Source organism: Nerophis ophidion, linkage group LG16 (assembly GCF_033978795.1).
Source record: "Nerophis ophidion isolate RoL-2023_Sa linkage group LG16, RoL_Noph_v1.0, whole genome shotgun sequence".
NCBI lineage: Eukaryota > Metazoa > Chordata > Actinopteri > Syngnathiformes > Syngnathidae > Nerophis > Nerophis ophidion.
The window spans coordinates 3,416,058-3,434,761 of record NC_084626.1 but is presented as its reverse complement, the minus strand read 5'-3'; the positions used below and the strand labels follow the sequence as shown (position 1 = coordinate 3,434,761).

The following is an 18,704-nucleotide window of genomic DNA, read 5'->3' as shown; positions in this document are numbered from 1 at the left end:
TACTTTTCAGAAGCGGTATAGTACTGAATATGATTCATTAGTATCGCGGTACTATACTAATATACAGTACAACCCTGATTCAAACACAATGTGACTGTTCAAACTGTGTGTAATGTCAAGGCGGACAAAAATATGAAATATACTTCTTGTTTTTAACAAATACATAGGCCTACTGCGCTACTGGATCTGAACGTCGGTCCTTATGGAGGTACTTGGAGAGCCAAGTGTTTTTTAAGGTGGAACTTGGTGAAAAAAAAGTTAGAGTCCATCCATTTTCTACAGCTTGTCTCTCTCGAGGTGAGGGCGATGTAAAGTCCATCCATTTATCCATTTTCTACCGCTTGTCCCTATTGGGGTCGCGGGGGTCACTGACTACAAAATAAATAAATAGCGCTTAAAACTCGGGACATTTCTAGAAATACCATTTAAAAGTGGCAAATAATTTGAACTTATAAAAGATAAAGGAACGAAATATGGTATAGGTGTGTATGACCTTATTTGGAGGTTGAGGCATTGGCTGCCAATCACGTCGACAACTTTCCAACCTTGGTTGCCGCTGAAGCCTCAGCTCGGAGATTAGCGGCTCTATTTTTACCTTCGCAGCCTTTACTGCCCGAACGGTACAAGTGGCTCTCGACCGCAACTCGCCTCCAGACCGCCATTTAAAAAAAAAAAAAGAAAAACCACTGTGGTCTTGCACAAGTGCTTTTGTGTGGAAATAATGACACTTGATTGTTTAGCTGATGGGTCCGAATAATACATGGTGTTGGATATTAGGGGTGTGAGTGTGTGGGCACCTGGAGACTCCATCCAAGTTGGATTCCTGGGGTGACCATTCGATTCAGAATGGATTTGACACGATTCTTGGTTCAAACCGATAATCGCAATGTAATATTTGGTCAAATATTCGAATGAAAGCTTTTCAAAATAGGTTACAGGTTAGAAAAGCTCATTTTGGGTTCATTGAAATTGCCTAAAACATCTTTTTAAGATATTAAATATTAATAATAAATATTTAAAAAATAATAATAATAAACACATATTACAAAATTATATATATACACACACATATGTATATATAATTACAAATACTGTATGTGTGTACATATGTATATAGATATGAACAAATATATTTACTTATTGATATATACATGTATATATACATGTAATCGTCAGGAGATTAGAAATCTCCTGACGATTGAGGGAACCCCTCATGAAACAGTTCTGTAGAGATAAAGTAGTCTTGTGATTTTTCCCACACATACATACAGTATATATATATATATATATATATATATATATATATATATATATATATATATATATATATATATATATATATATAAATAAAAAATAAGAAAAGGAACAGTCCTCAGAAATTCATACATATAAGTTTATACACGGTGGGAGAGGGGTTAGTGCGTCTGCCTCACAATACGAAGTTCCTGCAGTCCTGGGTTCAAATCTAGGCTCGGGATCTTTCTGTGTGGAGTTTGCATGTTCTCCCCGTGAATGCGTGGGTTCCCTCCGGGTACTCCGGCTTCCTCCCACTTCCAAAGACATGCACCTGGGGATAGGTTGATTGGCAACACTAAATTGGCCCTAGTGTGTGAATGTGAGTGTGAATGTTGTCTGTCTGTCTGTGTTGGCCCTGTGATGAGGTGGCGACTTGTCCAGGGTGTACCCTGCCTTCCGCCCGATTGTAGCTGAGATAGGCGCCAGCGCCCCCCGCGACCCCGAAAGGGAATAAGCGGTAGAAATGGATGGATGAAGTTTATACAAAATAAAACTAAGTAAAAAATTAAATAGAAAAAATAAAAAGGAAAAAATAAATAAAAATTAAAAAAGGTACAAAGCACAGAAATGTATAAATAACGGTTTGCAAAGTATACAATAAAAAAATTCCAATAAAAAATTAAAAATAAATAAAAGTTTAAAAAAAAGGAACACACAGAAATGTATGAATAAAGGTTTATAAAAACTAAAATGAAATAAAATAAAAAAAATTAAAGATTTAAAAAAGGAACAGCGCACATAGATTTATGAATAAAGGTTTACAAAAAAAAAATAGAAAGTAAAAAAGGAAATACGCGCAGAAATTTATAAATAAGTTTATAAAATTAAAATAAAAAAAATAAAAACAAAAAAGGAACAGCATACAGAAATTTATAAATAAAGGTTTATAAAAAATGTATTAAAATAAAAACTTAAATTTAGAATATAAAAAATTCACATAAAATATAAAAAAAAGGAATAGCACACATTTATATATATATATATATATATATATATATATATATATATATATACATATATATATATATATATATATATATTATATATATATATATAAATGTTGTTTTAAATCAGCTTTTGAAAATAACGAATTGATTTTAAATGAATACAATTTGTGATTCGGATGTGTAACCTGAAACATGTGTATGCACGCACAACACTTAAAACATTTAGCATATCAGTATGTGGAGTTAAATTATGGAATGGATTAAGTTAAGAAATCCAACAATGTACTAATTTGATGCAGAATAAGATACTGTTTAAACAAGTGTTTACAAAGTACTATGAAAAAAAAAAAAATATATATATATATGTCACTATGTAAAACTGACTAAACTAGTTATTTCTACAAGAGAGCCGTTTATTTAGAACTCATTGATTGGATTTGTTTACATTTTTTTAATTTTATTTTTAAAAATGTTTATATGAAACAATATACAAACAAATAAAGGGACATCCAATTCTTTACAATATTCCAAACATTCATAAGGTTGAGCAATTAATATTTATATATAAACAAAAACAGATAGGAGACAATACAAATAGATAAGAGAAAAATATCAAAATTAATAAACAAAAATTCCAAAAATGGGCCTTGTTTGAAAGAATTTAAATTACTCCAATATCATCAATTATTTTAGGGCTTTTGTATTTTTATTACCATTTACCAAAATCGTAATAATATATTGAAATAATTAATCCAATGGAAAAAAATTAGGTTTACCTTTTAGAAAATATGTATTTAGTCTATTTAAATGCAATTGTTTTAAAAAGTGAGATTAGGAAGTCAACATATGCGTTAGTGGTCACTGTGATGTGAAAAGGGGGTAAGAATAAATAAGCTCTACTTCCTCTTTCTCCTTTTCACACACGGTGTGAAAGGAAATAAAAAGATGCAACATATGTAATGTATTACGTAGAAATTGTACACATTTTCGGAAAAAAATAACGACACAAAACAAAGTTTGGGCAGGACAGTGTGCGCTGTTCCGTTTTTTTAATTTATTTTTATTATTAATATCATTATTTAACTTTATAAACCTTTATTCATAAATTGTGCGCTGTTCCGTTTTTTTATTATTATTATTGTTATTATTATTATTATTCAACTTTATAAATCTCTATTCATAAAATGCAACATTTACAAACAGTTGAAAGGAGCCAGTTGAGGTGGTTCGGGCATCTGGTCAGGATGCCACCCGAATGCCTCCCTATGGAAGTGTTTCGAGGACGTCCGACCAGTAGGAGGGCACGGGGAAGACCCAGGACACGTTGGGAAGACTATGTCTCCCGGCTGGCCTGGGAACGCCTCGGGATCCCCCGGGAAGAGCTAGACGAAGTGGCTGGGGAGAGGGAAGTCTGGGCTTCCCTGCTTAGGCTGCTGCCCCCGCAACCCGACCTCGGATAAACGGAATAGGATGAATGGATGGATGGATGGACAAGAGATAGGCGCCAGCGCCCCCCGCGACCCCAAAAGGGAATAAGCGGTAGAAAATGAATGGATGGATAATAATCAAAATAAGTACAAAAACAGTACAAAACAGCGCCAGGAGGTTGTAAACTCAATAAAGTAACTAAAATACAATGCAATATATATATATATATACATATAAAAAACAAAGTGCAAAGCCATAGGCTCACTCAATTTCTGTAAATAACTTAAATTTGGATCAGAGAGTCGTCGTTTTCACAGCTTTTTGGTTGTTTGAGGTCGAGAGTGTGTTTACGTCGTGTTCAAATTTTTTTTTTTAAAGGCACAAAAAATAGGTCGGGTATTGAGCAACTGACATTTATTAGTATGAAACTTGTCCAATGGTATAATGAGCCTTCAAAGGTAACATTCCTTTTCACACTGTGCGTTGTTCCTTATTTTTTCAAATATTTTATTTTTATTTTTTATATTTTAAATTTAGTTTTTTATTTTAATTTATTTTTTATAAACCTTTATTTATAAATTTCTGTGCGCTGCTCCTTTTTTATTTTTATTTTTTTAATTTAATTTTTATAAACTCAGTTATAAACTTCTGTGCGCTTTTCCTTTTTTATTTTGTATTTTGATTTTTTTTTTAAATATTTAATATTTTATTTTATTTTTGTAAACCTTTATTCATAAATGTATATTCTCTGTTCCTTTTTAATTTTTTAAATTTTATTTTCTAGTGAATTCTAGCTTTTATAAACCTTTATTTATACATTTCTGTGTGTTGTTCCTTTTATAATTTGTATTCATTTTTTTTTATTGTATTGTTTGTAAACCTTTATTTATAAATTTCTGTGCGCTGTACCTTTTTTAAATTTTTTATTTATTTCTTATATTTAATTTTTTATTTTGTTTTATTTTGTATGAACCTATATGTATAAATTTCTGAGCGCTATTCCTTTTCTTATCTTTTTTTAATTATTTTTATTCTTTATATTTTATTTTTTTACAATTTTTTTATCAACCTTTATTTATACATTGCTGTGTGTTTTTTCCTTTTTTTATTATTTATATTTTATTTTCTATAAACCTTTATTAATAAATTTTTGTGCGCTGTTCCTTTTTTACTTATTTAAATTATGTTATTTATTTATTTATATTTTTTAATAAACCTTTATTTATTAATATATGTGCGCTGTTCCTTTTAATTTTTTCATTTTAATTTTTTTATTGTTTTTTTTATTTAGTTTTTATAAACCTTTATTTATAAATTGGCCCTGCGATCAGGTGGCGACTTGTCCAGGGTGTACTCCGCCTACCACCCGAATGCAGCTGAGATTGGCGACTCCAAAAAGGGACAAGCAGTAGGAAATGGATGGATGGATATTTATAAATTTCTCTGCGCTGTACCTTTTATTTATTTATTAATTTTTAATTAAATTCAATTTTTTATTATTTTCAATGTTATCTTACTTTTTATTATTTTAATTTAATTTTTTATTATTATATTTTTGTAACCTTTATACATTTCTGTGCGCTGTTCCTTTAAGTACCAGGAAAACCGACTTATGACGTCAACCGTAAGCCGTGCTCTGATTGGCCGGCGGGCTGGCTGGCTGGCCCTGGGAAAAGTGAAGTCTTCGCTGTCACCGCCGCTCAACTTTCCTCGCCGCTTTTGTTCCACGTCACGGTGCGCCTCCGCGAGAGACGTGCCCGGGGAATATTAACCAGAGTTACACCGGAAAAGTGTTCTTAAAAGGGGGGACCGGCTTGCGGCTGCCACTACCGGAGATGGACAAGCTAACTCCGAGCTGACGGGTTAGCCTAAAAGCCATAGGTCAAGAATAGGAGCTATGCTAACAGCTAACTAGCTTAGCATCCCGTCGGCGAACCGAGGGGGTTTTCTTACAACCAAGCCCGGCCGCTGCTGCGTCTCCCCCGGCGGCCTTGTCGCGACACAGTCGGTGGAAGGAGAAAACGAGACGATTCAACCAAAGCGGGTGATCCGAACAGAATGCTGTCGAACGCTCAGAACCAGCCGCTCTTCCCCAACCCGGCCGGGCAGCAGAACCCCGCCTTCCTGGGCCGACCCGGCTTGCAGATCAAGCGGAACGCCATCATAGACGACTACAAGGTGACCAGTCAGGTTCTGGGGCTGGGCATCAATGGCAAGGTGCTGGAGATCTTCCAGAGGAAGACCGGGGACAAGTACGCCTTAAAGGTGAGCTCCCTGCTATTATTGAATAACCTCCACTCCAGTGGTTCTCAAATGGGGGTACTTCTGGGTTCTGTATATTGTACAGTATTTTGTATTTGTATAGTGTTTTGTATATTGTACAGGATTGCTTATTATTTTTATTGGATAGTAGTATGTCAGTTTTTTTCCTTTATTACCTTTTGTGTTATTTATTTCACCCCATATTTGTTCCCACTACCGCACCTTAAGTGGGAGTCCTTAATGGGGAACATTATCACAATTTCAAAAGGGTTAAAAACAATAAAAATCATTTTCCAGTGGCTTGTTGTATTTTTTGAAGTTTAAAATTTTTTTTTTACCGGTCCCGGAATATCCCTAAAAAAAGCTTTAAAATGCTTGATTTTCGCTATTTGCGACGCGACTATCCATTTCCCTGTGACGTCATACAGTGCTGCCAATGTAAACAAACAACGGCGAATAGCACAGCAAAATATAGCGACATTAGCTCGGATTCGGACTCTGATTTCAGCGGCTTAAGCGATCCAACAGATTACGCAAGTATTGAAACGGATGGTTTGAGTATGAAAGTATTGAAGAAGAAACTGAAGCTATTGCGCGAATAGCTATTGACACTATGCATAGCCAAAGCATGGTCGAATAGCTGCGGACCAAACGATCAGGACTTTCGCGTCTCGTGACACTGGAGCAACTTAAATCCTTCGGTTGGTAAATGTTTTTTTCGCATTAAATGTGGATGGAAGGAAATGTAATATAGTTGCAAATGCATCTGCAGGTTATCCATACATCTCTGTGCCATGTCTGCTTTAGCACCGCCGGTAAATAGCATGTTAGCATCGATTAGCATAGCATGTTAGCATCGATTAGCTGGCAGTCAACATCAACAAAGCTCACCTTTGTGATTTTGTTGACTTTATCGTTGCAAATGCATCTGCAGGTTATCCATACATCTCTGTGCCATGTCTGCTTCAGCACTGCCGGTAAATAGCATGATAGCGTCGATTAGCATAGCATGTTAGCATCGATTAGCTGGCAGTCACGCCGCGACCAAATATGTCTGATTAACACATAAGTCAACATCAACAAAACTCACCTTTGTGATTTCGTTGACTTTATCGTTGCAAATGCATCTGCAGGTTATCCATACATCTCTGTGCCATGTCTGCTTTAACACTGCCGGTAAATAGCATGATAGCGTCGATTAGCTGGCAGTCACGCCGCGACCAAATAAGTCTGATTAACACATAAGTCAACATCAACAAAACTCACCTTTGTGATTTCGTTGACTTAATTGTTGCAAATGCATCTGCAGGTTATCCATACATCTCTGTGCCATGTCTGCCTTAGCATCGCCGGTAAAATGTGGAGACACTCTGGCACATTCTATGGGGGTCTGGCGGCAGACACTTTCGCATCTTCGGGCCGGTGGTGCAACTTGAATCTCTCCCTGTTAGTGTTGTTACACCCTCCGACAACACACCGACGTCACGTTCTGACGTCATCGCAAAAAGAGCGATAAACAGAAAGGCGTTTCATTCGCCAAAATTCACCCGTTTAGAGTTTCGGAAATCAGTTAAAAAATATATGGTCTTTTTACTGCACCATCAAGGTATATATTGACGCTTACATAGGTCTGGTGATAATTTTCCCCTTTAATCTTGTTATATGCAAATATGACAAAGTCCATTCTATTCTATTCTACTTGAAGGTATGCCAAGGGGTACGTGAGGTTTTTAAGAAATATTCTAAAATTAGCAACAATTCAAAAATCCTTTATAAATATATTTTTTGAACAATACTTCTACAAAATATGGCAGTAAGTTCATAAACTGAGAAAAGAAATGCAACAATGCAATATTCAGTGTTGACAGCTAGATTTTTTGTGGACATGTTCCATAAATATTGATGTTAAAGATTTCTTTTTTTGGTGACAAAATGTTTAGAATTAAAGGCCTACTGAAATGAGATTTTCTTATTCAAACGGGGATAGCAGGTCCATTCTATGTGTCATACTTGATCCTTTTGCGATATTGCCATATTTTTGCTGAAAGGATTTAGTAGAGAACATCCACGATAAAGTTCGCAACTTTCGGTGGTAAGAGAAAAGCCCTGCCTCTACCGGAAGTCGCAGACGATGACGTCAAAAGTGTGGGGGCTCCTCACATATTCACTTTGATTTTAATGGGAGCCTCCAACAAAAAGTGCTATTCGGACCGAGAAAACGACAATTTCCCCATTAATTTGAGCGAGAGTGAAAGATTCGTGTTTGAGGATATTGACTATAAAAAACACAAAAAAACGCGATTGCATTGGGACGGATTATGATGTTTTTAGAGACATTTACTAGGATAATTCTGGGAAATCCCTTATCTTTCTATTGTGTTGGTAGTGTTTGAGTGAGTTAAATAGTACCTGATAGTCGGAGGGGTGTGTCCACGGGTGTCTTGACGCCAATATCTCAGGGGAGTCGACGGCAGCTTTTCTCCGGTAAGAAGCGACTTTTTACCACAATTTTCTCACCCAAACCTGCTGGTTGACATTCCGTCGTGATTCATGTTTGCTTGACCGCGCTCTGATCCATAGGAAGCCTCACCTCCAGGAATTTTAAACAAGGAATCACCGTGTGTTTGTGTGGTTAAAGGCTAAAACTTCCCAACTCCATCTTTCTACTGTGACTTCTCCAATATTAATTGAACAAATTGCAAAAGATTCAGCAACACAGATCTCCAAAATACTGTGTAATTATGCCATTAAAGCAGGCGACTTTTAGCTGTGTGTGTGTGCAGCGCTCAGACTTCCTAAAAACCCGTGACGTCACGCGTACACGACGGTTTCAAGTTGAAACTCCCGGGAAATTTAAAATTGTAAAGTAGTAAACTAAAAAGGCCATATTGGCATGTGTTGCAATGTTAATATTTCATCATTGATATATAAACTATCAGACTGCGTGGTCGGTAGTAGTGGGTTTCAGTAGGCCTTTAAGTTCATCAATCCAAATCTCTAATATAATCCCCAAAGAGGGCACTTTAAGTTGATGATTACTTCTATGTGTAGAAATCTTTATTTATAATTGAATCACATGTTTAATTTTCAAAAAGTTTTTATTTATTTTTATATCTTTTTTTCCAAATAGTTCAACCATGAATTGATTAACGTGGACCCCGACTTCATCAAGTTGAAAAACTTATTCGGGTGTTACCATTTAGTGGTCAATTGTACGGAATATGTACTGAACTGTGCAACCTACTAATAAAAGTTTCAATCAATCAATCAAAAAAGACCACTACAAATGAGCAGTATTTTGCACTGTTATACAATTTAATAAATCAGAAACTGATGACATAGTGCTGTATTTTACTTCTTTATCTTTTTTTTTTTTTTAACCAACAATGCTTTGCTCTGATTTAGGGGTGCTTGAATTAAAAAAATATTCACAGGTCACTGAAAAAAGGTTGGTGACCCCTGCTCTACTCCATACAAGTCACCAAAAAACAAGCCTTTTTATCTCGCTTTTTTCCTTCTTTAAGTGTCAGAACTTTCCAAAGTAAAAAGTTGTAGCCACTAAGTCCAGAAAAAAAAAAAATCTTACGTGGTATTTATCATCTGGTACAAAAATAATCGATATATTTGTCCGTCGACTCTCCCATATTATGGCATACTTGCCAACCTTGAGACCTCCGATTTCGGGGGGATGGGGGCGTGGTTAAGAGGGGATGAGTATATTTACAGCTATCCATCCATCCATTTTCTACCGCTTATTCCCTTCAAAATAACATGAAATATTAAATGTATTTTAATCTTCGTCTGGTACTGCTTACCAAAAATAATCAATATATTTGTCGGGCTGAATGCTTCATATTATGGCATCGATTGGTATAAAACTGCACTTTTTTATGCATTCTAATCTGTAAATAAATTTAGCAAAAGGTGGCTAATAATGCAGGTAATGGAGATGCAATCTAAAACACCCTGTCAACATTTTATATACATGCTGTAACTATATACATATTATGTAGTAACAGGCAGATTCATAATAACATGAAATATAAAATGTATTTTAATCTTCGTCTGGTACTGCTTATCAAAAATAATCAATGTCCCATATTATGGCATCAATTGGTTTAAAACTGCATTTTTTTATGCATTCTAAACTGTAAATAAATGCTAGCAAAAGGTGGTTAATAATGCAGGTAATGGAGATGCAATGTAAAACACCCTGTCAACATTTTATGTACATGCTGTAACTATATATGTTATGTAGTAACAGGCACATCCATAATAACATGAAATATAAAATGTATTTTAATCTTCGTCTGGTACTGCTTATCAAAAGTAATCGATGTCCCATATTATGGCATCAATTGGTTTAAAACTGCACTTTTTTATGCATTCTAAACTGTAAATAAATGCCAGCAAAAGGTGGCTAATAATGTAGGTAATGGAGATGCAATGTAAAACACTGTGTCAACATTTTATGTAGATGCTGTAACTATATATGTTAAGTAGTAACAGGCACATTCAAAATAACATGAAATATAAAATGTATTTTAATCTTCGTCTGGTACTGCTAATCAAAAATAATCAATATATTTGTTGGGCTGAATGCTTCATATTATAGCATCGATTGGTATAAAACTGCACTTTTTTATGCATTCTAAAGTGTAAATAAACGCTAGCAAAAGGTGGCTAATAATGCAGGTAATGGAGAAGCGATATAAAACACCCTGTCAACATTTTATATACATGCTGTAACTATATACATATTATGTAGTAACAGGCACATTCATAATAACATGAAATAAACGTATATTGTGATCTTCTTCTGGTACAGCTTATCAAAATATATCAATATATTTTTGGGGCAGACTGTCCCATATTATGGCTTCAATTGGTTTAAAACTGCACTTTTATTGTTTCTTTTTTTATTCTAAATTGTAAATAAACTCTAGCAAAAGGTGGCTAATATTGCAGGTAATGGAGTTGCGATTTAAAACACCCTGTCAACACCACTGTCACACCTTTTGATCTTTGGCTGGTACTGCTTTACAAAAATAATCGATATATTTGTTGGGGTCATCACAGCACGTCCGGAAAGGAGCAGGAAGAAGCTGAGCTTATTTAATCCTACCCCTTTTTATACCATAGCAACTGTATCCCATTTTCTTGTTCTCTGTCTCAAAATAGGGAATTACCAAATAATATACCATAGTAAAGTAAACAAATATTGAATACATAAATAATCTTTAGCGCAAGATGTCCATTGTAATTATTTTTCTGTGTACTTTGTGAACACTTGTAGTTTGAAGAGTCTCTTAAACTGAATCATGTCGGTGCTTTGTTTGATTTGTTTGATTTCTTTGCTTATTCCATTCCATTATTTAACCCCACATACAAGTGTTGTACCAGCATACAAATGTTTTAAATTAGATTTTCTTCTGAGATTATATTTCTCCTCTTTTGTTGAGAAGAACTGTTGATAATTCTTGTCTCGCAGGTTATAGTTTGCTTTGTACGTCATTTTAGCTGTTTGCAAATGCACAAAATCGTTGAGTATTGAACGTGTTTAGATCTTTTTAAGCATTACAGCAGCACACATCACAACTTTAGTTATTTCCTACAACTAATCATGTCAGACTTAGCCCCTGTCTACATTAAGCTGGATAACCCCTTAAAGCAGGGGTGTCAAACTCAAATACAGAGTGGGCTAAAATTTTAAACTGAACAAAGCCGCGCTCCAAGGTTGAACAAATTAACCTTTTAATAGGGACCCAAACACATTTTGCATTGAATAATGAACAAGCGAGACTTATATAACTTTATAGTGACATGCAAAATCGAGTTTCAAATAATACTAATAATTTAAAAATAGCAATGGCATATCAAATCAAATTCAAATAGAAATTGAATGCCTCTTTTCTATTTGCAGCCTTCTCAGGTAAATATCAAAATAAACTTTTCCCACAGGCTAATAATATATTTTTATATTGTAGCGTCCAGGAAGAGGTAGTACTGCAAGGGGTTCTGTGTATTTGTTCTGTTGTGTTACAGTGCGGATGTTCTCCCGAAATGTTTGTCATTCTCGTTTAGTGTTGGTTCACAGTGTGGCGCATATTTGTAACAGTCTTAAAGTTGTTTATGCGGCCACCTTCAGTCTGACCTGTATGGCTGTTGACCAAGCTTGCATTGCATTAGCGTGTGTGTGTGTGTGTAAAAGCCACATATATCATGTGACTAGGCCGGCATGCTGTTTCTACGTAGGAAAAGCGGACGTGACGAAAGGTTTTAGAGGACGCTTGAGGCAGTGCCTTTAAGGCACGCCCCCAATATTGTTGTCCAGGTGGGAATCGGGAGAAATTTGGGAGAATGGTTGCCCCCTGTGATTTTCGTGAGGGGCACTGAAATTTGGGAGTGTCCTTGAAAAATCGGGGGGGGGGGGATTAGCGGTGAATGCGGTGTTACAGCGACACCGCCGCTGTATAACACCGGCGGGCCACCTCTAATGTTAATTTGATATTGCCTCAAGGGCCAAATGAAAATACACGGCGGGCCAAATTTGGCCCACGGGCCAGAGTTTGTCACCCATGCCTTAAAGCAGGGGTGCCCATTACGTCGATCGCGAGCTACCAGTCGACCGCGGGGGTGTGTCAGTCGATCTCCAGCCAGGCTTTTAAAAAAAATAGACCTAAAAATTAGTGATCATCAATCTTCACCAAGATGTCACTTAAATGACATTCACGGTACCGGAGGGTCTTGTGAGATGACGCTGGCTGCTGCAAGATCATTATTATGAAAATATGACCGAGAGGAAGGCGAGAAACACTTTTTATTTCAACAGACTCTCGCGCCGTACCCTCCGTCAAAACTCTAAAGGCCGACTGCACATTTCCTATCTTCACAATAAAAGCCCTGCTTCATGCTGCCTGCGCTAACTAAATACAGAATCTCGGAAAACTGGCGTGCACAAGCGATCCCTCAGAAAGCTGGCGTGCACATCACTTGTGCACGCCAGCTTTCCGAGACTCTTATTTTGTTAGCGCAGGCAGCATGAAGCAGGGCTTTTATTGTGAAGATAGGAAATGTGCAGTCGGCCTTTAGAGTTTTGACGGAAGGGACGGCGTGAAAGTCTGTTGAAATAAAAAGTGTTTCTCGCCTTCCTCTCTGTCATTTTTTCATAATAATGAACTGGCAGCAGCCGGCGTCATCTCACAAGACCCTCGGGTGCCGTGAATGTCAATCAAACAAGCTACGGAATTTGCCGCCAATGTTTTTCTTGTAAAGTGTATGGAAGCTGGATGAATGAGATACCAAAAACCAACCACTTTCATGTGGTATTGTACAGAAAGGACAACTTTTTTTCTCCTCCATTTGAAAATGTGGGCGTTGGCGTCATTACTCTCTTATTCCAATCAATGCAAGTCATCAGAATCAGGTAATACACCAACTTATATTCTTGTCTTTGTGAAAGAAAGACGTCTAAATGTGTTACACATGCTTGTATTATCATTAAACACAATTAACTTGTTTACAAAAATGTCTCTTTCATAAATAAATAAATATAAATTATATATATCAATGAGGTAGATCCCCTCGAGTTGGTCAATTGAAAAGTAGCCCGCCTGCAGAAAAAGTGTGGGCACCCCTGCCTTAAAGGAATAATTATTTAGCGTAAGCTCCGTGTCAGCCACACTAAACCATCGTTTAAGGTTCCCCTCCTTGGATACTTTTTTTCACGGGTAAGTGCGCCGTGTTTTTCTGGGATCTCCGGCTCTTAGATTTGTATGGACTCATCAGTCGTTTACAAACTGAGTTCAGAGAGGAAGCGACGTCAGAAAAGAACCGCTACAGCCAGGTGCGTAACAGACGCTTGTGGAAATCACACATCGATACCTTTTAAAGAAGTAAATGTGAGATTGCAGGTATTTAGGATACAGCAGTTGAGTGACAGTTTTGGATAAGGCCTGGAAGAACGGCAGCCTGGTGGGATATGTTTGTCAACGAGTGTGTTGACAAACATATCCAATGTCCAGGCTAGCTGTGATTCTACTTAGCTAAAAACTTTGTCTATTTGTCGAAGGGGAGACAACGAGAATGCGGGCTCCCGTGTACGAGGGAGTATTACGGAAAACGGCAAATGCATTTAGACTGGCAAGGCAGACTATCAGTTATCGTCCGCGATGTATGTCGAACGTTTTATTTCGTACTCCATAACTATTGTGAAACCATGACCAGATATCTAGATCCCTAGATTGATTGTTGTATGATGTTCCTTATCACATTGTTTACTTTCACACGTCATTTAGAGATGTGATTCATGTATGATGGCTCAGGTGTGATTCACTATAAGCGGGCTGGTCTAACAGCTGCTGATGGTAAGTGACGCAAGCAAGGTTTACTGTTGAAAGATGTGTGGCAATAGGCTACATTGAAACACAGTGTAAGGATACACTTCCAGGCCCAGGGTGACTAATGACGGCCACATTTTTTTCCCGCGCATGCGTACGAGGTCACGTTGCCCCGGTGGACGGATGGGGTCTTAAACGGTGGCATTGTGTGGGTTTGTGGGGAAAAGGATATAAGGTTAGGTTGGATCATACTTGCCAACCCTCCATGTAGAGTCCCGAATTTCAGTGCCCTGCCCGACAATCTCCCGGGGCCACCATTCTCACGAATGTATCCCAATTTCCACCCGGACAACAATATTGCTACACCATCCTTCACTGGGCGCCATGAAGGAATCAATCAAGTACTATCTATCTATCTATCTATCTATCTATCTATCTATCTATCTATCTATCTATCTATCTATCTATCTATCTATCTATCTATCTATCTATCTATCTATCTATCTATCTATCTATCTATCTATCTATCTATCTATCTATCTATCTATCTATCTATCTATCTATCTATCTATCTATCTATCTATCTATCTATCTATCTATCTATCTATCTATCTATCTATCTATCTATCTATCTATCTATCTATCTATCTATCTATCTATCTATCTATCTATCTATCTATCTATCTATCTATCTATCTATCTATCTATCTATCTATCTATCTATCTATCTATCTATCTATCTATCTATCTATCTATCCATCCATCCATCCATCCATCCATCCATCCATCCATCCATCCATCCATCCATCCATCCATCCATCCATCCATCCATCCATCCATCCATCCATCCATCCATCCATCCATCCATCCATCCATCCATCCATCCATCCATCCATCCATCCATCCATCCATCCATCCATCCATCCATCCATCCATCCATCCATCCATCCATCCATCCATCCATCCATCCATCCATCCATCCATCCATCCATCCATCCATCCATCCATCCATCCATCCATCCATCCATCCATCCATCCATCCATCCATCCATCCATCCATCCATCCATCCATCCATCCATCCATCCATCCATCCATCCATCCATCCATCCATCCATCCATCCATCCATCCATCCATCCATCCATCCATCCATCCATCCATCCATCCATCCATCCATCCATCCATCCATCCATCCATCCATCCATCCATCCATCCATCCATCCATCCATCCATCCATCCATCCATCCATCCATCCATCCATCCATCCATCCATCCATCCATCCATCCATCCATCCATCCATCCATCCATCCATCCATCCATCCATCCATCCATCCATCCATCCATCCATCCATCCATCCATCCATCCATCCATCCATCCATCCATCCATCCATCCATCCATCCATCCATCCATCCATCCATCCATCCATCCATCCATCCATCCATCCATCCATCCATCCATCCATCCATCCATCCATCCATCCATCCATCCATCCATCCATCCATCCATCCATCCATCCATCCATCCATCCATCCATCCATCCATCCATCCATCCATCCATCCATCCATCCATCCATCCATCCATCCATCCATCCATCCATCCATCCATCCATCCATCCATCCATCCATCCATCCATCCATCCATCCATCCATCCATCCATCCATCCATCCATCCATCCATCCATCCATCCATCCATCCATCCATCCATCCATCCATCCATCCATCCATCCATCCATCCATCCATCCATCCATCCATCCATCCATCCATCCATCCATCCATCCATCCATCCATCCATCCATCCATCCATCCATCCATCCATCCATCCATCCATCCATCCATCCATCCATCCATCCATCCATCCATCCATCCATCCATCCATCCATCCATCCATCCATCCATCCATCCATCCATCCATCCATCCATCCATCCATCCATCCATCCATCCATCCATCCATCCATCCATCCATCCATCCATCCATCCATCCATCCATCCATCCATCCATCCATCCATCCATCCATCCATCCATCCATCCATCCATCCATCCATCCATCCATCCATCCATCCATCCATCCATCCATCCATCCATCCATCCATCCATCCATCCATCCATCCATCCATCCATCCATCCATCCATCCATCCATCCATCCATCCATCCATCCATCCATCCATCCATCCATTTATCCATTTATTTCCGGCTGGCTAATAATAACCACCACATGTAGAGGAGTGTTATGTGTGTATATGTGTAAAAAAAAAACACACACATATATGTATATGTATATATATACTGTGTGGCGCAGTGGAAGAGTGGCCGTGCGCAACCCGAGGGTCACTGGTTCAAATCCCAACTAGAACCAACCTCGTCACGTCCGTTGTGTCCCGAGCAAGACACTTCACCCTTGCTCCTGATGGGTGCTGGTTGGCGCCTTGCATGGCAGCTCCCTCCATCAGTGTGTGAATGGGTAAATGTGGAAATAGTGTCAAAGCGCTTTGAGTACCTTGAAGGTAGAAAACTGCTATACAAGTACAACCCATTTATTTATTTATTTATCATTTATATACAAACCCCGTTTCCATATGAGTTGGGGAATTGTTAGATGTAAATATAAACTGAATACAATGTTTTGCAAATCATTTTCAACCCATGTTCAATTGAATGCACTACAAAGACAAGATAATTGATGCTCAAACTCATAAACTTTATTTTTTTTTGTGCAAATAATAATTAACTTAGAATTTCATGGCCTCAACACGTGCCAAAGTAGTTGGGAAAGGTTATGTTCACCACCGTGTTACATCACATTTTCTTTTAACAACACTCAATAAACGTTTGGGAACTGAGGAAACTATTTGTTGAAGCTTTGAAAGTGGAATTATTTACCATTCTTGCTTGATGTACAGCTTAAGTTGTGCGACAGTACGGGTTCTTGTTGTCGTATTTTACGCTTCATAATGCGCCACACATTTTCGTTGGGAGACATGTCTGGACTGCAGTCGGGCCAGGAAAGTACCCGCACTCTTTTACTACATAGCCACGCTGTTGTAACGCGTGGCTTGGCATTGTTTTGCTGAAATAAGCAGGGGCGTCCATGATACCAGTGCTTGGATGACAACATATGTTGCTCCAAAACCTGTGTGGAGCATTCAGCATTAATGGTGCCTTCACAGATGTGTAAGTTACCCATGCTTGATGAGCATTCCTCAACTTTATCAGTATTTATTGCCACCTTTCCCAACTTCTTTGTCACGTGTTGCTGGCATCAAATTCTAAAGTTAATGATTATTATCACAAGAAAAAATGTTTATCAGTTTTAACATCAAATATGATGTCTTTGTAGCATATTAAACTGAAAATAGGTTGAAAATGATTTGCAAATCATTGTATTCCGTTTATATTTACATCTAACAGAATTTCCCAACTCATATCGAAACAGAGTTTGTGTATATATATATATATAATTTGAAAAGTCACCCGCTAGAGCAGGGGTCACCAACGCGGTGCCCGCGGGCCCGTAAGGACCAGATGAGTCGCCCGCTGGCCTGTTTTAAAAATCGCTCAAATAGCAGCACTTACCAGTGAGCTGCCTCTATTTTTCCAATTTTATTTATTTACTAGCAAGCTGGTCTCACTTTGCTCGACATTTTAAATTCCAAGAGGGACAAAACTCAAATAGAATTAGAAAATCCAAGAAAATATTTTAAAGACTTGGTCTTCACTTGTTTAAATAAATCAATTAATTTTTTTACTTTGCTTCTTATAACTTTCAAAAAGACAAATTTAGAGAAAACATATTACCTTAAAAATGTTTTTCGGATTTTTAAACACTTAAACCTTTTTACCTTTTAAATTCCTTCCTCTTCTTTCCTGACAATTTAAATCAATGTTAAAGTATTTTTTTTTAATTGTAAAGAATAATAAATAATTTTTCATTTTAGCTTCTGTTTTTTCGACGAAGAATATTTGTGAAATATTTCTTCAAAGTTATTACGATTAAAATTCAAAAAAATTATTCAGGCAAATCTAGAAAATCAGTAGAATCAAATTCAAATCTTATTTCAAAGTCTTCTGAATTTCTTTTAAAATTTTTGTTCTGGAAAATTTAGAAAAAATAATGATTTGTCTTTGTTTGAAATATAGCTTGGTCCAATTTGTTATATATTCTAACAAAGTGCAAATTGGATTTTAACCTACTTAAAACATGTCAACATTCTAAAATTAATCTTAATCAGGAAAAATTACCAATGATGTTTCATAAATTCTTTTTTTTAATTTTTTTCAAAAGGATTTGAATTAGCTAGTTTTTCTCCATTTTGTGGGTTGAATTTTGAATTTTAAAAAATCGAAATTGAAGATATACTGTTTCAAAATTTAATTTTCTTTTTTTTTTTCGTGTTTTCTCCTCTTTAAAACCGTTCAATTAAGTGTTTT

General features: G+C 37.2%; 1 protein-coding gene across 1 annotated transcript in view; it reads left to right on the top strand.

Moving 5' to 3' along the window:
- Positions 1-5,302: 5,302 nt before the first annotated feature.
- Positions 5,303-18,704, top strand: part of mapkapk2a (MAPK activated protein kinase 2a) — a 98,207-nt gene continuing 84,805 nt past the window's right edge. Inside the window, exon 1 of the mRNA XM_061922595.1 lies at positions 5,303-5,936. Coding sequence (XP_061778579.1) covers positions 5,730-5,936 — 207 coding nt within the window. The 5' untranslated portion in view covers positions 5,303-5,729. The remainder of the gene's footprint in view (positions 5,937-18,704) is intronic.